The following is a 27,824-nucleotide window of genomic DNA, read 5'->3' as shown; positions in this document are numbered from 1 at the left end:
AGACGTCCAGGGTCTGCTCAGTTGACCCTTGTTGATGAAGACCACACAGGGTGGGGACTTTGGCTCACGTCCAACTCACTGGCTAGAGTCTAGCTTCGGCTGCCTGACCAGGCTCAAAGCCAGGTGTCTCTGCTGGACCCTGCCCTCTCGCCACCGGTGGTCTGGCTTCCTTGATCCATCAGAGGAAAACCCCACTTGCCACCCCAACTTTGAGACATGGTGCATCGACTTCTGCCCCATCCTGCTCCCTTCTCAAGAGGCAGTGTCTTTAGTCCAGAATGCATTTAGTCAGAGCAGTCATTCATGGTGGAATTAACCCAGGTGTTTTCCTCTTTGTTACCTGCCAAGGTTTTACTAAGACCTTTGCAGTTCTTGCTTTTCAGATAGCTGCCACACAGCTCAGTTCTTCCTCCCTTATTTTTTTTCCTTAAATTTTTTGATCTTGTCTAGCGACATGTGGGCTCTAGTTCCCTGTGCATGCGTGCTTAGTCACTCAGTCTTGTCCGACTCTATGGGACCCTATGGACTGTAGCCTACATAGGTCCGTATAGTCAAAGCTATGATTTTTTCCAGTAGTCATGTACGGATGTGAGAGCTGGACAATAAAAAAGGCTGAGCGCTGAAGGATTGATGCCCCTGCATTTTGGGGGGCTTCCCTGGTGGCTCAGATGGTAATGAATCTACCCACAATGTGGGAGACCAGGGTTTGATCCCTGGGTTAGGATACCCTGGAGAAGGGAATGGCAACCCACTCCAGTATTCTTGCCCAGAGAATCCCATGGACAGAGAAGCCTGGTGGGCTACAGTCCATGGGGGTCACAAACAGTCAGACATGACTGAGGAATTAACACACACATTGTGACCTCCTGGTGAGATGAGGCAGTGAGAGGCGATCACATCATCGTGTGGAGGCGTGAACAGCTGGCAAGGGGCCTCTAAGCGCTGAGAGTCAGCATCTCCCAGGTAAATGAGAATTGCTGGGACGCTGTTAAAGTGCAGGTTCTGACTTGGGATATCTGGGTGGGACCCCAGGTTCTGCATTTCTGATGGGCCATATCACACTTTGAGTAGTGAAGGTCTAGAAGACTTAACCTAGCAAGACTAGAAGACTAGTTCTAGAAGTTCTAGAAGAAGGAAGGGACCGTCTTGGAGCTGAGCCTGAGCCCACACTCTGAGGACTTACCAGCCACACTCTGGCCCCACACCCGCCCCCTTAGTCCATGTGGTTGTCAGCAGAGTAACCAGGAGCTTGCCAATCAGTGACCTCACTTGATCTTCACAACCTTGTCAGCTAGCGATAAAAAACCTGATCTTCAGAAAGAAGGTTGAATGCCGAAGAATTGATGCTTTCAAACTGTGGTGCTGGAGAGGACTCTTGAGAGTCTCTTGGGCAGCAAGGAGATCAAAACAGTCAATCCTAAAGGAAATCAACCCTGAATATTCATTGGAAGGACTGATACTGACGCTGAAGTTCCAATACTTTGGCCACCTGATGTAAAGAGCTGACTCACTGGAAAAGATCCTGATGCTGGGAAAGATTGAAGGCAGGAGGAGAAGGGGAAGACAGAGGATGAGATGAGTGAATGGCAACATCGACTCAAAGGACATGAGTTTAAGCAAACTCCGGGAGATAGTGAAGGACAGGGAAGCCGGGTGTACTGCAGTTCATGAGGTCGCAAAGAGTCAGATACGACTTAGCAACTAAACAACAACATAGAGGTGCAGAGAGACTTGGGGACTTGCTTCAGGTTGCAGACAGAGGTGGGCTTTGAACTCAGATCTGACCACCCGACCTTTCCACTGGGCCAGCGTCACTGATTTTAAGTTTAGGGCTGGCACAGCTGTGGCTGGGAACAGGTCCCTCCTGCCCACCCTGTGTCTCCCTGAACCTGGGGAGCCCGGGTGTGAGGTTGGAGGCCGGGATCACTGGCCAGCCTCCTCTGCTCCCGGGGCTGCGGTCACCTCTGCCTTCAGTCGCTCGATCTCCACCTCTCCGTCCTCGATCTGCTGCCGCAGCTGCTTGGCCACCGTCTTCTCGGTCTCCACGATCTGCAGCAGGTGCAGGTATTTTTGCATCAGTGCCTCGTGCTCCGTGGCCAGGGTCCGGTAGCTGCAGACAGAGGGAGAGGGCAGGTAGGACACTGGACCCACAGGAGCCGGCTGCCTCTCTGGGGTCACCAGTGACCTCCCAGTTAAATTGAGAGGACACTGTTCAGTCTGGAATCTACTGACATGACCTTCCAGGTTCCCTGGATGCAGCTGGTCAGTGGCGTGCCAGCTTAGAGACAGTGGCTTTTGTCACAAACTCAGAAGCCGCTTCACACAAGTTCTTTAAGTCCCTGAGAACTTATGGGGAGACCCTCATGGCAAAATGGGACAATAATTGCTTCCCTACAAGCCCCCAGGATGGAGATGAGGATCCCAGGAGGCTGAGGGCAGGGAAACAGCTTTGTTGTAGGAGAAGGGCTATGTGACGGAGGCGGTGGGCAGTGGAGACTGGTCCCTTGATGGTGTCAGAGAAGGAGGCTTTGCCCAGCGGTGCTCTGAAGGGGTAGGGAGGGGTGGCGGGAAGAACTGGCAGCTTCTTCTCGGGGGTGGCAGGGGCAGAGGGTGGGCAGAGTGCCACCCTGGAGCCCGTGCCTGGAGGAAAACACCTGATCCTCAAATCAAAGCTCCATGCTTGCTCCCCCATCCCCTTCTAGAGGTAAACGACAAGCTATAAGAGAGAACTCTTCGGTTAAAATAAGGCTTTGGTACATCTCTTATAATGAATTTAAACTAGAATATCAGGTGTTAATGTTCTCCCAAATTCCCAAGAGGCTTAATTATTTTGACTTGCAAAGGAAATGCAGTTGAGAGCAGGAAGGACTCTGTTTTCACACCGCTGGTCTCTCCTCCTTGCTCCACCAGTGTGAAAATTCAGAGCCTGCATCAGTTTGCTCTTAGTGGTGCTTCAAAACTGGGATCTGGAGTCTTAGTGGCAGGACGGTTTGGTCTGTTTTTGCCTCCCTTTCTTCCCTTCCCCTGTCTTCTTTGCCTGCCTCCTTTGCCTCCTCCTCCCCCAGTTTTCTGTTTTAAAAAAACGTTTTATTGGAGTATAACTGCTTTACCGTGTTGGGTTAGTTTCTGCTGTACAGCACAGTGATTCATCTATACGTATACATGTATCCCCTCTTTTTTGGGTTTCCTTCCCTTTTAGGTCACCGCAGAGCACTCAGTAGTGCTCCCTGGGCTGTCCAGCAGGTTCTTGTTACTCATCTGTTCCATGCATAGCAGTGGATATATGTCTATCCCAATTGCCCAGTTCCTCCCCCTGCTTCTGCCCCTTTGGTGTCCATAAGTTTGTCCTCTATATCAGTGGCTCTATTTCTGCTTTGCAAATAAGTTCATCCGTACCATTTTTCTAGATTCCACATAGAAGTGATATTCTATGAAATTTGTTTTTCTCTTTCTGACTTACTTGACTCTGTATGACACACTCTAGGTCCATCTGCACCTCTGTGCAGCTCCATCTTTATAGACTCACAGATTCTCAGAGCTGGAAGGAAACTCAGGAATCACGAAAGGCCAACTGTCTCATTTTATAAACAAAGAAACCGAAGCCCAGAGAGGGGAAGTGACTTGCCCCCCTGAATGACAGTCAGTCACTGAGCGTTGAAGCTGGAGCTGGAATTGCCCCACAGTTCCTGAAGAGTCAGGTCTGCGCTCTTCAAGTGGCCGTCCAGTTTCCATCTAGTTCTCCTTACTGAGCTCCAGACCATAAGCCACACTTGGTGTTACATTTTATACACTGCTGTACAGACACATAGCCCAGAGGCATCCCATAATACTAGACTACTATGCATACAGTGGCAGAGTACATTGTGTCTCTATACCTGTTCCTATACTATGTGCTTATTTTTGTACACACCTTGTTTCTACTATGTTGTGTCAAAGTGAAAGTGTTAGTTGCTCAGTTGTCTCCGACGTTTTTGTGGTCTCACAGACTGTAGCCCGCCCGGGCCAGCCAACCTGGTCCACAAATTAAAGATGCCTCTGAAAACGCATCTAGACCTGCACGCTCGGTGCCAGACTGGACCCTGCTGGCTTCCCTCAGCCCTTCAGTCTGTGCTACGGCTGTCCATCTGCATAGCATCTGACTTGAAGAGCTTCTGGGTGGCCATGACTTCTGGGTCGACACCATCCAGGGACAGCTGACTCTCTCTGCAGGTATCTCATGGGCCAAAATGACCACATCTCTTAGACAACCTAACTGTAGCCTCAACAGCTAGTTTTTATCTAATGTGCTGGCCCAAAGCAAAAAAAGCCTGTGTCTGAGTCCAGTGTGGCCTTGGCAAGAGTTGAGGAGTCAGAATTGGTTTGGGACTTCTGGTCTCTTCTTTTTCTTCTTCCAACCTCTCTTCCCATTCTCTTTGAAAATAAAATTTTCCCTCAGAAAAGGATCAGACAATGCTGCTCTGTGAATGTGCTGCTCACTCAGTCGTGTCCGACCCTTTGCAACCCCATGGACCATAGCCTGCCAGGCTCCTCTGTCCATGGGATTCTCCAGGCAAGAATACTGGAGTGGGTTGCCATTTCCTTCTCCAGGGGATCTTCCCAACCCAGGGATTGAACCCGTGCCTCCTGTACTGGCAGGTGGATTCTTTACCAGTGAGTCACCTGGGACGCCCACTCTTTGGCATAACTGACCTTAAGATAGGGAGATTCTCTAGGTGGGCCTTACCTAATCACATGAGCCTTTATTTTATTTATTCGTCTAATTTATATAATATTTATTTGGCTTCACTGGGTCTCAGTTGCAGCCCCGAGGCATGTTGGATCTTAGCTCCCCAACCAGGAATCAAACCCACATCCCTTGCATTGGAAGGCAGGGTCTTAACCACTGGACCACTGGAGAAGGCCCCACATGAAACTCTTAAAATGGAGAGCTTTCTCTGGCTGGTCACAGAAGGAGTGGTCAGAGATTTGGGGCTGGAGAACGATTTAGTGAATCACCGTTGACTCAAGGATGGAAGGGACCACATGGCACGGAATGCCAGACTGCTGTGCTACAGGATGGAGCTGAGAGCCTTCCCTGACCACCAGCCAGCAGGGATGCGGTCCTATAAGAAACTGACTCTTGCCAACAGTAGGAGTGAGCTTGGAAGCAGAGACATCTCCAGAACTTCGAGGTCAGAAGTTTGACTCCGTGATTTCAGCCCATGACTTCTGTGCAGAGACCACAGCCAAGTCTCAGTCCAGACTTCTGAGAGAAATGGAACTGAGAGAAATGGGTATGGTTTTAAGCTGCTAAGTTTGTTATCATTTGTTCTGCAGCAATAGAGAACTAAAACACGCTAATAGACATAATTTGTTTTACAAATTTGAGGGGAATTTGGAAATGGGAAGCACAGACCGTAAATGTACAGTTTGACTGAGGTGGATAAATGCATATGCCCTGATTGAGATAAAGAAAATTCCCAGCACCCTAGAATCGCCCTGTGCCCTTCCTCATCAATCCACACCCCAGAAGTAGCTACTGTTTGGATTTCTGTCACCACAGTTTAGTTCTGCCTGTGTTATTAGAATTTCAGATAACAGGAATCAGACAGCATGTACTGTCTTGTGTCTGGCTCTTTTACTCAGCATCCTGGCTATCTGTTTTGTTACACATATTTGCAAAGTGGGTTCCTTTTTATTGTTGAGCGGTATTCCATCGCAAGGATGTATCAAGGTTCTTTCCTACATCTGCCTGTTGATAGACACCTCAGCTATTTCTAGTTTGGGGGCTATTGTGCATAAAGCTGCTAAGGAAATTTGCATGCAAGACTTTCTGTGGATGTTTTTTATTTCTCTCGAGATAAATACTAGGAGGTGGAACTGCTGGGTCACAGAATAGGTATATGTTTCACTTTTAAAGGAACTGCCTAACAATTTTTCAAAGTGGTTGAACCACTTTATGCTCCCACCAGCATCCTGTGATTTATAGTTACCCTACCCCCTCTCCAACATTTGCTACTGTCAGTCTTTTTTTTTTTTTTTTAATTTCTTTGGCTGTGTCAGGTCTTAGTTGTAGCAGGAGGAATCTTCATTGGGTCATTCGGGATCTTTCACTGTGGCACACAGACTCTCTAGTTTGACTCTCAGGCTTATTTGCCCCTCTGTGTGTGAGATCTTAGTTCCCCAACTGGGGATCAAACCCATGTCCCCTGTATTTCAAGGTGGATTCTTAACCACCGATCCACCAGGGAAGTCCCCTTTGTGTATACTTCCAACATTTATCTGGGCTTCCCTGGTGGCTCAGCTGGTAAAGAATCCATCTGCAATGTGGGAGACCTGGGTTTGTTCCCTGGGTTGGGAAGATCCCATGGAGAAGGGAACAGCTACCCACTCTAGTATTCTGGCCTGGAGAATTCCACGGGGTCGCAAAGAGTCAGACACGACTTTCTGAAAGTGAAAGTGAGCGACTTTCACCACTTATCCATCTTTCATTTATTATTCATTTTTCCACTTATCCATCATTTACCACTCATGCATACACTCAGTATCCAACTTCTGTCCATCCATCCTTGCATTCTTGCACTGGACGTTTGCTGAGCCCTTGTCTATATAAGGCCTTTGGTCCCTGCTCCCAAGAGCCTACATTTTGTAGAAAAGTAGATATAGAAACACACCGTTATCCACTCAGCCAGAAAGGTCTGCTGCTTGAAGGGGTGAGTCTGGGTGTCCATCCTCCCTGAGAGTACTCAGCCCTGCCGGGGATTGTTAGCTCTGGGGCCACACCATAGCCCCCAAGTCCATCATTTCCCCAAATCTAGGAAGACTCTGTTCAGTTTGAAGCCCCTGTTTTCTCTGTTGCATGCACTCCCCTTCTGCTCTTCTCCCCACCTGGCCCAGTGAGTCCCTCCAGAGAGGGTCACACATGGATGGGAAGGAGGGGAAGAGCTGGGTAAGAACCTGCACATCCAAGCACAGAGGATTTCAGTCTATAGAGAAGACCAGGCCCAGAGAAAAGACAGGACCAGCACATTCCTGCAGCATCCAGGTTAGAACTCAGCTAGTCTTAGCTTTTGGTGACCATAAAACTTGTGCGTAGTCACTCAGTTGTGTCTGACTCTTTGCGACCCCATGGTCTATAGTCCACCGGGCTTCTCTGTCCATGGAATTCTCCAGGCAGGAATACTGGAGTGGGTAGCCATTCCTTTCTCCAGGGGATCTTCCCAAACCAGGGATCGAACCCGGGTCTCCAGCACTGTGGGTGGCTTCTTTACCATCTGAACCACCTGGGAAGTCCTGTAAAAAACCCTATAATCCAATCAAATTGGATTCAGTTCTCCTAGGATAATAAAAGAAGCTCATCTGGTTGGAGGCAGGAGGGCACTCTGCTGTTCCTCGGGGGTGCTTGGTTCCTTGTGCACCCCGGAGAGGCACATCAGAGCCCCGGATCTCTAAGGGTGGACCCATCAAGACGCCCTTCTTACAGCTTCATGTTCCCTCCATGTGCTCCCTCTCCATGTCTTCCCCTCCCGGGGTTTGAGTTTGCCCAGGACGGGGCCCAGTCTCCCGCCTGGACCTTGGGGTGGCCGAGGCATACCTGGCGTGAGCGATGGCCGCCACCCACTCGTCGCAGTCCTTGGCGTCCTCTGTCCTCAGCTCCAAGGCTTTCTGGTTCTCGTGGCTGAAGTTAACCGTGAAATAGTGCTGCCCAAAGAAAAAGAAGACAGCCCCGATTACCAGGGTGATGGGCAGGGAACCAGCAGCGTCTCCTGTCATCCATCTGGCTGCTGTGCAAAACACTCTGCTGCCACATCTGCTAGGCACGCGCTCATTATCTATGATCATCTGAATGCCATTCTATTTAGCAGTTTCAAACTCTGATTAAGGCAGGCTTTGTACAGTGTAACAGAACCTATGCTTAGGTTATTGTAAGAAGGAAGCAAAACCCACAAAGCCCTCTTTGCCAACAGACTGCACAAAAGCCGGTTTTAAACTATCAGGTATGCTGGGAGACAGGCAGAGGAAACACACCAAGAGAGCATCCCCTCTGGGAACTGGGTACCCACTCAGTGCAGCATTCGTTTCATTCACTCCACAAAAACATTCTGTGTATTCTACTATGTACTGGCCTTGGAGCAAGAAACAGACAGACCCTAGCAGAGCTCACCAGAAGCCAGCTCTGTGTTGGGAGCTGGTGGCCGACTTAGAGCTGGGTCACACGGGGGGCCTGCTCTCCAAGCTGCCAGGGCAGCAAGGAGGCCAACAATAGACACACAAGTGTAATATCATTCTATGAACGAAATACCTGTAAAGCTCTTAGAACGCCGGAAATCTAGTAAGCCCACGTGTTTGCTATCATTAATGCAGTGCAATGATCATTACCCTCATGGAGGTAAGAAAAAAGGGTCCAGGGAAAGTCACCCGCTGATTCAGCCCAGGAAAAGCAGGAGGCCTTCCCAGAGGATGAGGTGTTTGTCCAGGTTTTACTTCAGTCGATGGAAGAACATGGAGGGAGCATGGACATCTAGCGTGCACAGCGTGTTCCAGGGGTGGGAATAAGGCATGCCAGAGCTGAGGCTCGGTGGGAGGAGGGGCCTGCATGGTGGAACTGAGTGGAAGGACCACTCCCAGGTCTTCGACTTGAGCACCTTAAGAGGGTGGGATGCCAGAGACTGGGGGAGGCATCGGCAGGATAAAGGGCAGGTGTCAGGGAGTCAGGGGTGGGAGTGGACATGCAGACTGTGTGTGCCTGGAGGACCGTGTCTTTCTGGCTGCAGACAGGAGTCTAGGGTGCCAGCTTCAGGGTGGAGAGGGAAGCTGGGAGCAGACTCAGTCAGAGAGAAGGTGCACAAGCAATGAATCGGGACCCCACCTGCGGAGGCCACCTGGGTCTGGCCCTGGAGGAGAGAGGCTGTGAGGGGCAGAGGGGGCCCCCCAAAACCTGCCTGTTCAGAAGATGCCCCGCAGGCCATGGTGTGGTCCTGTGTCAGGGAGCGCTGTCCCCGTCCCTCCCTCCCTTGCAGCCCGGGTGGCAGGGAGCAATAGCACAAGGGCATACACTTATTTTTCTGCTTCCGCTGACATTACTTTCTGTTCATTGTCATTCTTGGTGGCAGCCAGGGGTGTGTGTGTGTGCATGTGCGTGTGTGCTGCACAGTCAATGTCGCTCACTCGTTTCCTAGGAAACAGATCTGGCTGTAGAATGAAATGTCAGCTGCAGCCGCACATAACTGAGTTGGGAAGGCTCCGGTAGGCACTCCCCCCTCTCTGGAGAAGGGAGAGGGTGACACATGCAGCTGCGGGTGACAAATCAGCACGTTGCCCATATCCCCAGTGGTGGAGAGCTCACACATGCCTGACTTAACTTCACTCTGTATAATAGGCTCCAGGTTCAGAGATCTGGCTATACGATGAAATGCCAGTGAAGGGGGTGGAAGGGGCTGGGGAAGGGGCCTCTGGGAGCCCCGTGATCTTGTGTATTCCAAAATGCACCAAGTGGAACAGGTCTTGTGATCTGTTGACCACAGATGAATGTGAGGTGCAGAAAAGTCAGGCCACTTGCCCAAGGTCCCATAGCGGGAAAGGAAAGGAGCCAGAATAACACCTTCCCAGGGCACTTACCATCCACTCAGATCTTGGGCTTGATGCTGGGGTGAAGGATGGAAAAGGCAAGGTCCCTACCTGAAGGTACTTCTGGCCAGGGGAGGCTCAGGGTCCTAACTCAGAAACAAGGTCCTCTCAGCTCCACACGGGCTCAGCAGGGCTGCCGGCTCCCCAGAGAGTCCCCAGGGGAACTCAGCACGGTCAGAGCTGGCTGGACTCATCCGTGGCCCTGGCCAATTCCCAGGGCAGGCGTAGTTTCCTTTCCCCCCGGAACCATGGGGGACCCAGAGTTGCTTGCCCTGGGGAGGAGCCAGCTGGGCTTGGTGGAGGCCCCTGAGTCCGGCTACTCCGAGCTTCAGCAGGTGGTGGGCTTGGCTGAGGTCCCTCCCTCCGAGCAGAAACTTCTTTCTAGCTGTGGTACACGTACACAAGGGAATATCACTCAGCCATAAAAAGGAACACACATGAGTCAGTTCTACTGAGGTGAATGAATCTAGAGCCTGTTATACCGAGTGAAGACAGAAAGAGGAAAACAAGTATCGTATGTTAATGCATGTATACGGAATCTAGAAAGATGGTACTGATGAACCTCTCTGCAGGTCAGCAGTAGAGACGCACACTTAGAGATCAGCCTTGTGGACATGAGGAGGGAAAGGAGAGGGCAGGAAAGCTTGAGAGAGTAGCGCTGAAACACTGCACTCCCTTATGTAGAATAGAGAGCTGGTACAAATTTGCTGTATGACGCAGGAAGCTCAAAACCCGTGCTCTGCGACAAGCTAGAGGGGTGGGATGGGTGGGAGGTGGGAGGGAGGTTCAAGAGGGAGGGGATATGTGTATACCTGTGGCTGATTCATGTTGATGGATGGCAGAAACCAACACAATATTGTAAAGCAATTATCCTCCAAATAATAATAAATAATTTTAAAAAGAACCTTCTTTCCAAGCAGTCTTGCTTCACGGATAAGCAGATGGCTACCTGCCACCCTATGTACTGTAACCCCCTGCCACCTCACCTCGGCTGGACAGCTGAAGCCAGGAAGGCTGCCTCCCTTCTCCTCCCAGCCCCAGCTTGAATCTGGCCTTCAGAAACATCTGGCTTAGTTTTTCTTTTTTTTAACATCTAAGATTTTATTTATTATTGGAATATAGTTGCTTTACAATGTTGTGTTAGTTTCTGTTGTACCACAAAATGAATCGGCTGTATGTACACATATGGCCCCTCCCTCTTGGGCCTCCCTCCCACCCCGCCCCATCCCGCCCCTCTAGTCATCACAGAGCACAGAGCTGAGCTCCCCGTGCTATGCAGCGGCTTCCCACCAGCTCTCTATTTACACACGTGGAGTATACATGTCAGCGCTGCTCTCTCGATTCTTCCCAACCTGTCCATCCCCTCCTGGGTCCACAAGTCCATTCTCTGCGTCTGCCTCTCTATTTCTGCCCTGCAAATAGCTTCATCGGTACCATTTTTCTAGATTCCACATATATGCGTTAAGAAACGATATTTGTTTCTCTCTTCCTGACTTACTTCACTCCATAGGACAGTCTCTAGGAGAGTCCTCCAGCTTTCGACAGCTGCTGATACTCAGTTCTCTGTCCCTCAGACCAGACACAGGCTCCCAGAGGCCCCTTCCCCAGCCCCTCGCACCCCCTCCACCACAAGCTGCCAGTTCACCCCTCTGTCTGTCCCACTACTGTGTGGCCTGGCATCTGTCCCCATTGCTGCTGTTCTAGGTCAGGTCCTGGGACTTTTCTCCCACAAGCATCCTGCATCTCTCATCCTTAGAGATAGCACCTAGACCCTGAATAACCGACCGGCTAGAGGTGCAGGTGAAGTGGCCCGCTGGCTAGAGGGATGTGCATACGGCCATAACAGCAGGCAAGACCCACTGCATCTCCTAGGAAGCTGGCTACGGATTCCACGGTGAGCTCTGGAGAACTTGCAGAGCATCTTCAGGGCAGAAACCAAAGGGCCTGCAGTGCTGGCAGCTGGGGATGGTGGTGGCGCTTGGCTGTAGATAAAGGGGAAATTGGAGGCCCTGGGCATCAGGCCAGGTTCTCAGCACACACCTCAACCCCAGGTGCGAAATGGATCACCTCCACTTAACTGAGGAAATGGAGACAAGCACCGTGGTTTGCCCAAGGTCACCAGCCAGGAAACGGCCCAGCTGAGCCAGGACTGAGGGCTGCCCCGGGCTGGAATGTAAGTGCTTCAGATGACTGGAGCGTTCCCTCTGTGCTTGTAAACCTCCCCACTGACAGCTGGCCTGTACAACCACATTGCCTGACTGACTAGTAGAAAGCGTTCACTAAGGGAAAGTAAAACTTCCACCTGGCGATTCTGAGTCATCACCCCACCTGACTTCAGGCAGCCAAATAAATGAGACTTTGCTGGATGCTGGACTTGGGAGATGAGGGAAGAGGGACTACACGCAGAAATGGAGGCAAGGGACAAGGGAGAGCTGGAGGGAAGCAGAGAGAGAGACAGAAGGAAAAGCACACAGGGACACAGAGACGGACAGAGGAAGTGCGATTCACTGTGAAGAGCAAAACCCACACGTAGGGAGAGAATGGGTGAGCCAGAGGCTCCAGGAAGACTCCAAGAAAGAAGGATGTTCTAGTTCTTCAGTTGTGTCCAGCTGTTTGTAAGCCCACGGACTGTAGTTTACTGTGGCCCACCAGGCTCCTCTGTTCATGGGATTCTCCAGGCAGGAATACTGAAGTGGGTTGCCATTCCCTTCTCCAGGGGGATCTTCCCGATCCAGTGATTGAACCTAGGTCTCCTGCATTGTAGGCAGATTCTTTACCATCTGAGCAACCAGAGAAGGCCAGATACCAAAAAATTTATTTATTTGACAGTGCCAAATCTTCCTTATGGGACACAATATCTTTTATTTTTTCAGCTGTGGCATGTGGGATCTAGTTCCCTGAATGAGGGATGGAACTCAGACCCCTTGCATTGGGAGCGTGGAGTCTGAACCACTGGACCACCAAGGGAGTTCCCAAAATAGGTGACTTCTTGGCCTGTATGGGTTGCTGTGTACTTGGGAGCAAAAATATGGTGACTGTCCAGCCCTGAGCCACTTCAGCAGCTCAGGGCAACATCAAAGGAACAACTGCCCATCTCATGGGTAGATGCACTGCCGCATAGCAAGAAACAGGCTGGTCCCTCCCCAAAGGATGCTCAGGACTGACCTCCCATCCTCTGCTGGTTGCCATCACCCCACCCCACCCCCAACCCTGGATGCCAACCCTTGGGCTGGGCTGCCCATGGGTGTGCACAAGAGACAGGATGCCAGGTTGAGAGCGGCTCGCCTGGTATGCCTGAGCTTGAAGCTCTGCCCTGATGATGGCCCTCAGGACCCAGGGTGAGGCTGTTTCCCATCACTACATCCTCAGTGGGGAGTGGGGCTGCCTCTGGCTTGGCTGCTCCTAGGAGCCTACCTCTTGGTTCTTGGAGCAGGAAAAATACCATCTCCCCTTCTCTCTGGTTCTTTGATCTTGTTCTTTTTTTTCAGCTGCACTATGGCTCAGCGATAAAGAACCTGCCTGCCAACGCCAGAGATGCAGGAGACTCCAGTTCAATCCCTGGGTCGGGAAAATCCCCTGGAGGAGGAAATGGCAACCCACTCCAGTATTCTTGTCTGGGAAATCCCATGAACAGAGGAGCCTGAGGGGCTACAGTTCATGGGGTCACAAGAATCAGACATGACTTAGCAACTAAACCATCATGAGGCATGTAGGATCTTAATTCCCTAACCAGGGATGGAACCTGCGCCCTCACTGGACCACCAATGAAGTCACCTAACCTTGTTATTTCCATCATTCTCTGTCTCTCGTCTCCTTTTGAACCTCTGCACCTCTCTGTCCCTTTCTCCCCATGTCTCTCTTGCTGCCTCTCTCCTCTCCACCCCTCCAAGTCCCTCCGCCCCTTCTCCCAGCCTCTGTCCCCATGGCAAGCGAGATCACCTGGCCACAGCTGCATCACCAGCCGCAGAAACCAGCCCACATATGCAGCCCCTGTCTTCCCCGAGTTGCTCAGGCTCCTCTTGCTCAGGCTGGTGACTGGCTGCTTCCAGGCTTAGGGGCTCCTCTTTCTTTCTCTACCCTGCCCGGGAAGCCCAGACACATGTCCTTGGGCCCTGACGTACTCTCCCCTCCCGAAACTCCTTTCTAGTTGGTTTGGGTGTTAGGGAACAGACTTTCTTGATGCCAGAGAATTATGACCTGCGACAGGTACCTGGGCTTAGGCAGGAATGGGGGACCCACTGGCTTGCTTTGGTTCCAGATCCTGGGGTCAAGGCCTCGTTTTGGCCAGCCCAGCTCCCTGGAGCTCTGTAACCACCATAGAGAACCAGAGAGTGCTCCACTGCCAGCGACCGCCTGAGGATCTCACAGGCTTGCAGTCCGGAAGGCAGATGGGGTGTCTCTGGGCGTTCTGGGTAAATGCTATCAACATCCATCTTTTCTAGGGATGACCAGCGACCCTGGCTCTGCTTAGCCTCCCCCTCACCTCCTGCCTATCCCAACTGGCTGCGAGGGCTTCCGCACCTCCGTAGGATGTAGAACATGGGGAAAGCACTGACAAGTGCACTGACCAAACATCCCAGTTGACCTGGGACTGTAGATCACAACAAACTGTGGGAAATTCTTCAAGAGATGGGAATACCAGACCACCTTACCAGGCTCCTGAGAAATCTGTATGCAGGTCAAGAAGCAACAGTTAGAACAAGACAGGGAACAGACTGGTTCCAAATTGGGATGAGTAAGTCAAGGTTGTATATTGTCACCCTGCTTATTTAACTTATATGCAGAGTATATCATGTGAAATACTGGGCTGGATGAAGCACAAGCTGGAATCAGGATTGCTGGGAGAAATATCAATAACTTCAGATACAAAGATGACACCACTTTTATAGCTGAAAGGGAAGAGGAACTAAAGAGCCTCTTGATGAAAGTGAAAGAGGAGAGTGAAGAAATTGACAAAACTCAACATTAAAAAAACTAAGATCATGGCATCCGGTCCCATCACTTCACGGCAAATACAGGGGGAAACAATGGAAACAGTGACAGACTTTACTTTCTTGGGTTCCAAAATCACTGCAGATGGTGACTGCAGCCATGAAGTTAAAAGACACTATGACCAACCTAGACAGCATACTAAAAAACAGAGACATTACTTTGCCAACAAAGGTCCGTCTAGTCAAAGCTATGGTTTTTCCAGTAGTCATGTATGGATGTGACAGTTGGACTATAAAGAAAGCTGAGTGCAGAAGAGTTGATGCTTTTGAACTGTGGTGCTGGAGAAAACTCTTGAGAGTCCCTTGGACTGTAAGGAGATCCAGCCAGTCCATCCTAAAGGAAATAAGTCCTGAATATTCATTGGAAGGACTGATGCTGAAGCTGAAACTCCAATACTTTGGCCACCTGATGAGAAGAACTGACTCATTGGAAAAGACTCTGATGCTGGGAAAGATTGAAAGCAGGAGGAGAAGGGGACAACAGAGAATGAGATGGTTGGATGGCATCACCGACTCAATGGATATGAATTTGAGCAAGCTCTGGGTGTTGCTGATGGACAGGGAAGTCTGGTGTGCTGCAGTCCATGGGGTCGCAGAGAGTTGGACACGACTGAGTGACTGAACTGAACTGAGGTGCTTCTGCGAGCAGCGGACTCTGGAGCTAAAACCAAGACAGTCCTGAGCACACCAGGACCCCGGTCATCCTACAAAAGGTGAAGCAGGTGTAAGTCTCAACAGTGGGGTCCATGCTTGGCTGTGCGGCTCAGAACCAAGGACTCTGGGCAGCCTCTGCCTCTCCCCCTGGCAAGTGGAAAATGAAAGTGTTAGTTGCTCAGTCGTGTCCAACTCTGTGACCCCATGAACTGTAGGCCTGCCAGGTTCCTTTACCCATGGGATTCTCCAGGCAAGAATATTGGAGTGGGTTGCCATTCCCTTCTCCAGGGGATCTTCCTGACCCAGGGATTGAACCTGGGTCTCCTGCATTGCAGGTGGATTCTTTACCATCTGAGCCAGCTGGGAAGCTTCCTGGCAAGTGGGCATGACACTGACACCTGCCTTGGTCAACTATGGATGAGTGGTCTCAATCATGTAAAATCAAGGTTTCTCCACCTTTAACTCTCTACCTGAGTGATTTCTCATTTGTGAATTCAGCCTATATTTTTTGTCCCCACTGTAAACCCAGACACTGTCCATATCATGGTAGTAATCAGTGACAAACATGGAAGCCCGCGATGCCTAGTGCTTTCTGCAAGGTGTGGGCACTTCTCACCCTCAGGTCTTAACGGATCTCTTTCCTGCTCCCTCTGGACTGTCAGGTGTGCCAGCCTCTATCCTTCTCCATCAAAGCCATTATCCTCTAATAATGACTTTTTATTGTCTTTCCTATCACAGTAAGTCCCCTACATACAAACAAGTCCTGTTCTAAGAGCACGATCGTAAGTTCAATTTGTTCATGAGTCCAACAAAATTAGTCTAAGTACCCAACTAACATGATTGGCTACATAGTATTGTACTGTAATAGATGTAGAATACTTTTCCGGCAAGCAATACATAACAAACAGACACAAAAATTAAAGAGAGTTTTAGTCTTAACAATGCAGTGCCTTGAAAAGCACAGTAGTACCAGATACGTCACCGCTGCTTTTACGCTTGCTTCCAGACATTCTGGGCTTGCAAAAAAGACACTGCACTATTGCACTCTACATAGCACTGGGCAGTAAAGTGCACACATGCACAACCGTTTGGAGAGGATGCACGCACATGACAAGGTATGCCAGACACGTGAACTAACTCATTGACTGGACATGTGAACACACGTTTACATCTTTGAAAGTTCACAACTTGACGGTTGGTATGTAGGGGATTTGCTGTACAGCACAGTCCTGATCTGGGCCTCCCAATAGAGATACATGAGAACCTAAGCCGACATGGATGCTCAAGCCCTGTTTTTAGACACATTAAACCAAAACATGGGAGCAGGGAACAGGGAGGGGATAGGTTTCAGGCACTGATATTTTTCAAAGCCCTCCTGTTGGTGCCAGTGCTCACCCAGCGCTGCGAACCCCTAAGAGGGAGCAGCGTCTGCAGAAGAAGCACCTCTTCCCCTACTCATCCCTCCACGTTGTCCTAGAGCCCCTCACCCTGGAGCAGCCATAGATGCATGCCATCCATCCAGGAATTTTCAGTTATTTGGATCAGTGACAGGGAGAGACCAAATTAATGAGCAGTGTGTTGAACTCGAAGTACCAACAACAAAGGAAGAGGCGGAAATGTCTCAGAGAGAAGCAGAGACAGGAGACCGAGGAACTAGAGCTGGGGTGGGGGAGGACAGGGCAGAGAGAGATGGTTCTGGTCCAGGCCTTGGAGACCCGGACACAGGTTTGCTCCATGGGTTCCATTAATTACCACAGTAACCATTCCAAGAGCAGTCCTTTTTGCTTAAGCTGCTTTGAATGGGCTCCTGCTCCTTTCAAACAAATGATTCCTGACCAAGAATGTCACCAGAGCCTGGCACTGTGCCTCTGTCTGGGTTTGGAATGGCCTTCGTTTGCTGAATGGGTGGCTGAATGCATGTGTCACCACGGCACGGGAGCCCAGATCATTAATTAATCAATGCACAGAAAATGCCACAGAGCAGGTGGCATTGCATTTACTTCTCAGGCGGGTGAGTTGTCTGGAAGGGTGTGGGCCATGGCTTTCCATCAATAAGGCTTATGTCTCTTTAGAGAAAGGAGGCCCACTCACTTCATAAAGGCACTGAGCAGTCGTGCAATGAAAGAACTTCTTCTCTTAAATATGTTTAATGATTCATGTTGTTTAAAAATATTTATTTATTTGGCTGCATCAGTTCTTAGTTGTGGCATGCGGGATAGAGTTTCCTGACCCGGGATTGAAATCCAGGCTCCTGCATTACAAGTGCAGTGTCTTAGCCACTGGAGCACCAGGGAAGTCCCTGAGGGAACTTCTTCCAGGACTTATCCCACCATGGAACACTTTTCAGTTTTTGGAAGATCTATCAACATTCCACAAAACCAGTGTTCTGGGACTCTGGAGCTGTGGCACATGCTAGGCTTTGGAGTCACTTGGGTTTAAATTTATTATATATTATTTAGCCTTGGTGTCTTCAATATATCTCATTTCTGTGGACCTGTTTTCTCTTTCACAAAAAGGGAGGATATCACAAATCTCACAGGGTTGTGCAAAACATAGAATGCTGTGAAAGCTCCTGGTTCATAGAAGTGCTTGATAATGGTTTTTAAACCACTCGAATCATTTGCCAGGTCCAAGTGACGGGTCTAAACCTGTGTGCTCTGTCACTCAATCATGTCTGACTCTTTCTGACCCCTGGACAGTAGCCTGCCAGGCTCCTCTGTCCATGGGACTTCTCAGGCAAGAATACTGGAGGGGGTTGCCATTTTCTCCTCCAGGGGATCTTCCCGACTCATGGAAGAGTTTCTTGCATTGGCAGGAGGAATTTTTACCACTGAGCCACCTGGGAAACCCCATCAAAACAACTCGTTAGTGGCCAATTACTAGAAAAACCACACACTTGTGCATATACATGCTGGGTACAAATTGTGCCCTCCTAACACTCATGTCCATCAGAATCTGTGACTAAGAACTTACTTGCAAATATGTGTTATGTAAAAAAAAAATGGTACAAAGGAACTGATTGACAAAACAGAAATAGAGTCACAGATGTAGAAAACAAACTTATGGTTACAACAGGGAAAGGTGAGGGAGGGATAAATTGGGAGTTTGGGATTGATATATCCTCACTACTCTGTCTAAAATAGATGACTAAAGAGAACCTACTGTATAGCACAGGAAACTCTCCTCAATACTCTGTAATGGCCTATATGGGAAAAGAATCTAAAAAAGGGGATATATGTATACGTACAGCTGATTCACTTTGCTGTACATCTGAAACTAACATAACATTGTAAATCAACTCTACTCCAATAAAATTTTTTTTAAAAAAGACCTTATTTGAAAATAGGATCTTTACAGATGTAAGCAAGGGAAGATGAAGTCATACTGGATAACAAGAAGAGACTTTAATAAAAAGAGAGAAATCTGGACAGACACACAGGGAAGGAAGTCGTGTGAAGAGGGAGGCAGACACTGGAGAGATGAATCTACACATCAAGGACCACCAAGGATTGCTGGCAGCCATCAGGAGCCAGCAGAAGAAAGGAAAGACTCTTCCCCAGAGACTGCAGAGGGACATGGTCCCGCAGGCATCTTGGTCTCAGACCTCTAGCCCCTGGAGCTATGAGGGAATACACTGCTGTTGTTGTAAACTAACCCTCTTCAAATAAACAATGCATATGCAAGTGTACCCACACAAGAGGCATGGAGGGGCTTAGAAACTGAAGTGTCAGAGCTGTGCTAAGATCAAAAGGATTGCTCTCAATCAGCCATTTGGGGCGTTGTTTCCAACACCTTCACTTTCTGCTTCTTCCTCATTTCTGTTATTCAATGGGTCACCAAGTTCTCTGCTTTGGGTATCTCTGGCACTGTGCATTCTCCTATCCTCACCGCTGTGCCTGCTTCTAACGTTCCTCATCTCCCAACTGGGTAAACCATTCCCTCTGGTCTCCCTGCCCCTGGTCTTATCCCCTCTGATTCATGTTCCTTGACCAGAAACCAGACCCATTGTCCTGTCTGGGCCTCTGCTCGCTGTCTCCTCCAAGAAGGAGGTGGGCTGGGGCTGGCGGCAGGATGGAGGCCATCACTCTTGGTCAGCCCCACCCTTCCATTTGGTAGGTCCACTCCAGTGGTCTGGTTAGGCACGGTCAGCTTCTCCCCCATGTGCCCTGGCTCCTCCCTCCTGGTCCATCTTTGGGACCATGGTCCCAGTTGGCCCTGTGTCTCAGTCAGCCCTCTCTGCCTGATGCTGCGGAGGTCCCAGTGCAAACAGGACTATGCTAGAGTGGACCTGAAGAGGCCTCATCAGCATGTGTGTGTGTGTGTGTGTGTGTGTGTGTGCGTGTGCGCGCGCTCAGTGCTCTGCCTGAAGTCCACCTCTCCCTCAGTAAGGGGCCACCCACTCAGGCTCCTCATCACCTGAGGTCCCTTTCCACCTCTCACTGTTGAGATCCCAGGGGAAGTCTGTCTGCTCTCTGGCTTTCGCAGAAGAGGTCCTGCTGACTCAGGCCAGGCCCCCTCAGGGCTTGCACATTGCCCTGTCTCACCGTGTCTGTAGCACAGTGAATGGCTTTTCAAGCTGCTTCCTCCCTGCCCTGGCTGTACCACCCTTGTGTCTGGGGCATACAGATGGGTGTCCCTGGGTACAGTGTGTTCCAAATGGTCCTACTCAACAGAAGCACTGGCCTCGACCAGCCCCACTGGCACTCTCACACCAACCCAGAAAGGACCCTGCCTATTCACACCCTCCACCTCACTTGACATGACTCCACTTGGAGTCTGGAAGCCACTTCATGACCTTCTCCCTACCTGCCCTCCCAACTACCCTGCTCTGAGTGGCCTCATTTCACTGACCTCTGCCTCTGAGTTCTCAAGTCCTGGTCCTCCTAGGGCCTGGTTACCATACCAGAAAGACTATATAGATACATGGCCATATATATGCATGTCTGTATAATTATACAAAGGGTAACATACTGCAAACACTATTCTACATGTGTTTTTCTGACTATATTGTGGAGATAGTTCTCTATAAGTATATTTACTGTCTTCACCTTTTTTATAGCTGCATAGTATTCCACTGGGCTTCCCTGGTGGCTCAGAGGGTAAAGCGTCTGCCTGCAATGCAGGAGACCTGGGTTCGATCTCTGGGTCAGGAAGATCCCCTGGAGAAGGAAATGGCAACACACTCCAGCACTCTTGCCTGGAAAATCCCATGGACAGAGAAGCCTGGTAGACTACAGTCCATGGGATCGCAAAGAGTCAGACACGACTGAGCGACTTCACTTCAGTATTCCACTGTGTGGATGTGCTACAGTTTATTTAGCTAATCTCCTCTTGAGGGACATTTGGGTAATGTATAGTCTTTTTTCTTACAAATAGACCTGAAATTAGTAAACACCTTTGTGCATAGGTCATTTCTAACTGGGTTTTTGACAGAAGGTGAAAGACAGACCTATTCAGACTGGAGTTTTTTCCTTCTTTCAGCAAAGCAAAAATTCCTTCTATGCAGCTGTAAAAAAGGATGAAGACGATCAATATAGAGAACTATCTCTACAATATAGTGAGAAAAATGTGTAGAATAGTGCTTGTAGTGTGTTGCCATTTGTATAATTATACAGACATGCATATATATGGCCATACATCTATATACCTTTGCATATATTTGCATGTATAATCTCTCTGGAAGAAGGCATAAGCAACTGGTAACATTAAAATCCTCTGTGGAGGAGAACTGGATTGCCAGGGTTAGGATGGGAAGCAGCATTGTCACTGTTTATGTCTTTGTAACTTCTGAATGTCAAACCACGGGAATATTTTACCAATTCTAAAATTTTAAAATAAAAGTCAGTGGCTGTTTGAGAGTGCCTAACTGACCATCCACCTCCCAGGTTCTCCAAGCTGCCCCCTGCATTGTCTAGTCACCAGGACCCTATCTTGTGGACCTCAGCATTGTAGCCTCATGGAGTGTGATCTTCAGTGAGCATGCTCAGCCTGCCCTGAGAGCCAGTGGGAGCCACTGATGGGGGGTAAACCTCTGTTTCTGCAGTGATTCTGCCCCTGAGGTCCTCATCACTCCCCAGTAGTCTCCCATATGTAAGCCCCTGGGGGTATACAAGTGCTCCTACTAGATGAATTGCACCGTGACTTTCTGGGAGGCAACGGGTGTTCCATAATCGGCTGGTTTCCCTTTGTGCCCAGGCTACCAGGAAGCTCTCAGATGTAATCACACTCCTGCCTTTCCTCACCTGTGCCCACACTGTATGGGCTCTCCATCCAGAACACCAGTCCTTCCCTCAAGCTCCCCAAAGCCTGTGGATCTGATAGAGAGGTGAGGGGAGTCCAGGCGACAACCAGTGTAGCTGGAGGGCAGGGAAGACCCACTGTGGGAGAAAGGGTAGATGGGCAGCAGCAGGCTAGGGGTAAGGTTAACGGGCACACAGAGAATGCTGCATGACTGACTAGTGCTTCCAAGCTATTTCACTAACTCCCTGACTTTGGCTAAGAGTCTAAGAGGCAATTCCGCAAAGCTGGTTATATTTCACTCATATAGTCTGACAGAGGAAAAGTCAATCAAGTCTGTCTGAATTTCCAGACACGTTTTTGGAATGCCAGCTACAGCAGTTAAAAATTCATTCATTCACACTTCTAAAATTAATTTCATTTTAAGGTCTCAGTTAGATTTTTCAATTTGAAAAATAAATCAAAATTCAACTGGGAATTATCTTCTTCAAAATAATTCTCTCTCTCTCTCTCTCTCTCTTTTTCAGGGGAAAGAGACTGCATTAGCCTTGCTCGTTTAGTAAGACATGGTCTTTAAGTATAAATTGCTGAATTTAAAAACAGAGGCCTGGATGTCCTCTGATCTTAACAACTCAGAACCGGGAGGCCTGACATTTATTAGCAGCGAGGGCTCGGGGTCTTGCATGACACAGACACTCAGGTGTTTGTGGAGAGATGAGCTCCATCTATGTGAACTTCATCTAAGCAAGGATGAGCTCTTCCCCACATACAACTGCAGGAACAGCAGGGTTACCTTGGTGTTGTATGAAATGCTAGGCATGGAAAGGACTTTGTAAGCCGTCAGCTCAAAGGTGCTCTATCTGAGTGGTGGCTGGAGGAGAAGGTATGGAGACCACCTACTGAGCCCGGGAGGTAGGAAGATCCAGAGGTTGTGCAGTCCAGGGCATGTGGGAGCCAGGGATGGTTTCAGGGCCTCAGTGCAGGGTGACGCATAATAGAGAGGGTGGAATCTTCAGTGCTCTCACACTCCCCAAATCCAGGCCTTTGTGACCGCTCCCTTCGACAGCCTTCTCCAGCCTGACCTCCTGCCTCCCGATGGGTCTTCCTCCTGTCTCTCCTCCCCCTGCCTCCATCTCTCCAGTCTGGAGCTGACAGCAGACTGTTGTAGCATTGAGGCCTGTGCCAGCTCCTCACTGTGCTCTGTAACCTGCATGTGGGCTTTAGGGGCCAGCTCTGCCTCCCCTGGAAGCTGCATTCACCGTCCTACTTGCCCCTTTCTGGGTGGAGTCTCCCTGCGGCCCCCAGGCTGGGAAGAGATGCTCCTGTAGGTGTGAGCACACATTGCTGGGCACAATCTCTGCTTCCTGTCATTACACCCATCACGATGGCACTTCTGCTTTTCTCTCAGCTACTCGTGTGTGTGTGTGTGTGTGATGACTAGATCTGCGTTTTGGAAAGTGCTCTGGCTGCAGAGAGGCACATAAGTGGCGGGATGCAGTGAGTGTACGGAGACGGTTCTCCCAATACCTCTAGAGCCCTGCTTTCATGGTAGGTCTGCACGTTCCTACCACCTCTGAACTGAAGCCACGTGACCTGCCTTGTCACTCTGAACTGTGGCCAGAGCAGTCCACTTCTGGGTGTGGGGGGAAGCTTTAAGAGCCAGGGAGAGATTGGCCACATACCCTCCCTTGGTGGAGGTGACCGTGGAGGCAGGTGTCAGGATGAATCTATGTCAGGCTATGTCCCTGAGCGGTCACAGTGAGCAGTGCCCTCCTGCCAACCATATGGGACCTAAAGCCTGAGCAGGAAATAAGCCTCTGTTGTGTTCCTGGAAACTGGGGGCTTGTTTGTTACTGCAGCATGATGTCACCCATGCTGACTAGTACACTCATTAGGAGGCCCGCACCTAAGTCCAAACAGGATGATGGTGGCCTGGACTAGAGCTTTGGAGGAAGAGAGGGACCAGAGAGGATGGTCTGGGAGAGATTTAAGAGGTGAAATACACAGGGCTGGGTGATGGCGTGGCCACCATGGATGAAGGAAGCTCCTGCAGCCACTTTCCGTCTTTCAGGGGCAAGCTCACTCAGACCTTCTCAGAAACCCATTGATTTTTTGAGTTAAGATTTACCATCCTGTCTTTATATCCAGGGTCAGGGGTCTGTGTTGGCTCACTTCAAACCTTCCAGAGATGCAGGGGTCTGGGTCCTTGTTTTGTGGAGGAAGAGCCTTGTCATAACCATGAAAGGTGAAGCCACAATGAAAGCAGAAGTATTAGTAGCTCAGTCGTGACTGACTCTTTGTGACCCATGGACTGTAGCCCGCCAGGCTCCTCTGTCCATGGGATTCTCCAGGCAGGAATACTGGAGTGGGTTTCCATTGCCTTCTGCATGGGGATCTTCCCAACCTAGGGATCGAACCTGGGTCTCCTGTGTTGTAGGCGGATTCTTTACGGTCTGAGCCACCAGGGAAGCCACAATAGTTATAATGTATTGATTGGACCTACTGTGCTATGGAGGGGGGCTTCTTGGTGACTCAGTGATAAGGAATCCATCTGCAATGCAGGAGACCGGGGTTCAATCCCTGGATAAGGAAGATCCCCTGCAGAAGGAAATGGCAACCCGTTCCAGCATCCTTGTCTGAAAAATCCCATACACAGAGGAGCCTGGTGGGCTATAGTCCATGGGGCCGCAAAGAGTCAGACATGATTGAGCAACTAAACAACAACAGCAACTGTACTATGCAAGGGCTTTACAAACAGCACCCACTATGACACTCAGAACAAGTGGCGGGGCGGGCTGAGTTACAGACTCCATCTCACGGATGGGGACACTGAGGCTCAGAGAGCTTGCAGACCTTCCCAAGCTGGGAGCTGGCAGAGCCAGAATCCAAAGTCAGCCTATGTGGCTTTTAACCAATTCCACGTCACTGCTGGGGGTGGACAAACCCCTCAGTGAATGAGCCGGGAGTTGAAGCCATGTGCTTGGGGGCTGCGCCTTCCTCTCTGAGCTGGGGAGGGGATGGGCAGCGGGGGTGTCCGAGGCTCCCAGCTGCTCCCAGCACGACAGGTGCCCTCCCGGAGGCGTCGTCTAGGCGTTGGCAGTGTTCTGGGCCTCCCTCAAGTGCACGCGTCACCGACTCTCCTGCATAAACACCAGGGGGCTGAGTCCTGTTCTTGGCTCTGTGCATGCAGGCACTGGCTCCAGGCTCCCAGAGATGCCAGAGAGCCCGTGGGGGTATGGATGCCTGCCATGGGGGGCTTATCCCCAACTCCCAGGACTCGAGGTGCATGTCTCCCACCTAAGCAGAAACAAAAGCTGGTTCCCAGATGTCACCAGAGAGACAGCACCATCCTTTCGCTTGCTGTTAATTCTCTCTCTCTCATTCTTCATTTCTCTTGGCAGAGGATGAACCCAAGCAGTCCCTTAGCCCCAGTCTCTGTGCTGTGCTTGTGGTTGGAAAGCGCAGGTTTTAGAGTCACATGGACCTGCGTTTGGGCTTCCCCGGTGGCTCAGCTGTAAAGAATCCACCTGCAATGCAGGAGACTTGGGTTCAATTCCTGATTGGCAAGATCCCTTGGAGGAGGGCATGGCAACCCGCTCCAGTATTCTTGCCTGAGAAATCCAATGGGCAGAGGAACATGGTGGGCTACAGTGCATGGGGTCACAAAGAATTGGACACACTGCACACATGCATGGACTTGGGTTCACAGGCTAGCTTTGCCAAGTATGCATGCACTCTGTAATCTTGGACAAGTTACTGACCATCTCCGAGCCTCAGTTTTGTCACCTCAAAAATGGTTATCAGGGATAACCTTATGGGGCTGTCAGGACAATGAGGGGAAGGGACTGGATGTAAGATGTGCTCTCCAGCCTTTACGTTCTATAGGGAGAAGGAAGACCCTTCACAAATCACCTGCTAAATACATCAAATAAGCCTAGCCTGATAGGCCATGTGGATGGAGGAGAGAGGGCTGTGCAAGCCTGCAATGGGGGACCTGGGGCTCCTCTAGCTCCCACAGAGTGGGAGTGGGGGGGCCTCAGGAGATGACTTTTAGGCTAAGACCTAAAAGGAGGTCTTTGAAGGAGGAGAAGTTGGTCACTAAACCTGGGGATGGGGGGATCATTCCAGGCACAGGGAGTGGCTTCTGCAGAGGCCTTGAGGTGGGGAAGAGGAGGTGGGGTCAGGTGAGGAAGGAGGGGCAGGGGAGGGTGGGGCAGGGTTGGCAGGGCAGGCGGAGGCTGGAGCCTGCAGCCTGCTGCATGCTCCGGGTGATGCTGGAGAACCTGCAGTTTTTCCCAAAGGCAATGGAAGACAGTGACATGCTCAGGGACCTAGAACATGGTCCGGTTTACCCTCTAGAAGCTCAGTCCCAAGGATTGCCATGTGGCCAGGGACTGGTGTGGGGCAAGGAGGGACCATGTGAGTCCAACATATCAAGCCTGACACTGTGAGCTCCTGACCCAAGGCAGGGTAGGAAGAGAGTCTGGACTCCTGAATACGGAGAATTCTGGCCCTTGGTGTTTACGGTGCGCTCTGCTCCATGGTGAGCTCTTTAAAGACAGGGAATCAATTTCATTTTTCTCTGTATCCACAGGACTGGGTATCAGCCTGACACCAAGAACCAAATTGTGTACTGCACAAATAAATGTCCCAATTACAGTGTCACTAGGGCATCCCCACTGGCTAAGCTAGTAAAGAACCCGCCTGCCAGTGTTGGAGGTGCAGGAGACTCAGCTTCGATCCCTGGGTCAGGAAGATTGCTGGAGGAGGAAATGGCAACCCACTCCAGATTCTTGCCTGGTAAATCTCATAGACAGAGAAGCCTGGTGGGCTGTAATCCATGGGGTTGCAAAGAGTTGGACACAACCGAATATGCACACACACACACAAAAGGTGTAATTGTTGAGGCTCTTCAACCTCGTGTCAGTGCTAGAAATATTTGGGGGCTAGGGTGGGGACATGAGTCCCCTCCACAGTGAACCCTGGGGTCCCACATCTCCCGGCCCAGCCCTGGTCTGGAACCGGAGAAGGGGACAGCCCTGCTGGTCCTTCCAGAGGTGCAAGTATGGCAGGCTGAGCTGCTGGCCCCACATGTGTGTGTGTGTGTGTGTGTGTGTAGGTAATGTCCCTGTGCCTGAGGGGTGTTGCCTTTAGAGTAAGCTTATTTCCCTGCATCCAGGTTTGTGCTTTTCTGATTGGCCAAGAGGCAGGATGAGCTACAGCAATTGGAGGGCAGGCTTTGTGGTGAAGACAGCGCCGCTGCAGAGAAAGTCAGAGAGCATTTTAGCCACTACTTCGCTCGGTGGTGCGGATGAGATTGTTTCCTCATCTGCAAAGCGGGAATGCTCATGGACTTACGGCTGTCTTTAACATGGAGACACCAGGCCACCCAGAAATGAGGACCAGGAGAGGGCCTTCATCTGGTCTCCAGGGAAAGGCGCCCACGGGTGGACAACAGGTACTATGGGCCCCCAGCTTCTGGACCCTCTGCCCATATCAGTGCTGAGGTTCTGAATGAAGGGATCAGGAAGAGCCTGGGGTCTACATTTTGACCCTCCCTGGTTGGGTGGTAAGGGAGTCCTCAGGTTGGTTTGGTCAAGTCCATGCCTGAGAAGTTGGGGCTGGAAGCTCTGTTTCAGAGAGCTGGGAATGACAGTATAAAAACCCAGTGTGGGGTGACTCCCTGCCGAAGCAGAGCAACAACACCCAGGGTTGGGACTTCCCCGGTGGTCCAGTGGTAAAGACTTCACCTTCCAATGCAAAGAGTATGGGTTCGATCCCTGGTCAGGGAACTAAGATTCCCATATGCCTTGTGGCCATAAGACCAAAACATAAAACAGAAGCAGTATTGGAACAAATTCAATGAAGACTTTTAAAATGGTCCACATTAAAAAAAATCTTAAAAAAAGAACACTCAGGGTCAATTTTGAACCCAAATTTTACGTTCAGAGCCTCTTGGTCTTCAGTGTGTGTGCTATAGGGTCAGAGGCAAGGGAGTCGGGACTGAGCAAGCAGGGCTCAGGCCAGTGTGTAGGGAGTGCTTGCAACTGCCGGTCGGCAGGGGAGCATGCCTGAGCCCCTACGACTTTACGAGGCTTTGGGATCCCAAGTCAGGGCTCCAAGACGTTAGGGCTTCACCAGAGGCAGTCAGACCAGTGCAGAAGCAGCCAGAGGACAGTGCATCATGTGAGGGTGGCCTGGACTCCCAGAGCCCCTGCATATCCTATGGGAGCATCTTCACAGCCTATAGAGCACTAACTCATCTTTATCTGTGTTCATCTTCCTGGGGGGCTGGGGACTATGACATCCAAGCTTCCTGGGCCTACGCCACAGCTC

The 27,824-nt window shown here is 50.3% G+C and overlaps 1 protein-coding gene across 2 annotated transcripts in view; it reads right to left on the bottom strand.

The window, feature by feature from the left end:
• The window catches only part of RASGRF1 (Ras protein specific guanine nucleotide releasing factor 1), a 101,479-nt gene that overhangs the window by 70,115 nt on the left and 3,540 nt on the right, over positions 1 to 27,824 (bottom strand). For both annotated transcript variants that reach the window (XM_088829589.1, XM_055417936.2), the window contains exons 2-3: positions 7,574 to 7,680; positions 1,963 to 2,110 (exon numbers count right to left, since the gene is read on the bottom strand). In XM_088829589.1, the coding sequence (XP_088685715.1) occupies positions 1,963 to 2,110; positions 7,574 to 7,680 (255 nt within the window). The remainder of the gene's footprint in view (positions 1 to 1,962; positions 2,111 to 7,573; positions 7,681 to 27,824) is intronic.

The sequence above is a fragment of the Moschus berezovskii genome, chromosome 21, assembly GCF_049115385.1.
Source record: "Moschus berezovskii isolate FMDL1 chromosome 21, NW_MosBer_1.0, whole genome shotgun sequence".
Taxonomy (NCBI): Eukaryota; Metazoa; Chordata; class Mammalia; order Artiodactyla; family Moschidae; genus Moschus; species Moschus berezovskii.
The sequence above is the reverse complement of the archived record's forward strand: the minus strand, read 5'-3'. Positions and strand labels throughout refer to the sequence as shown.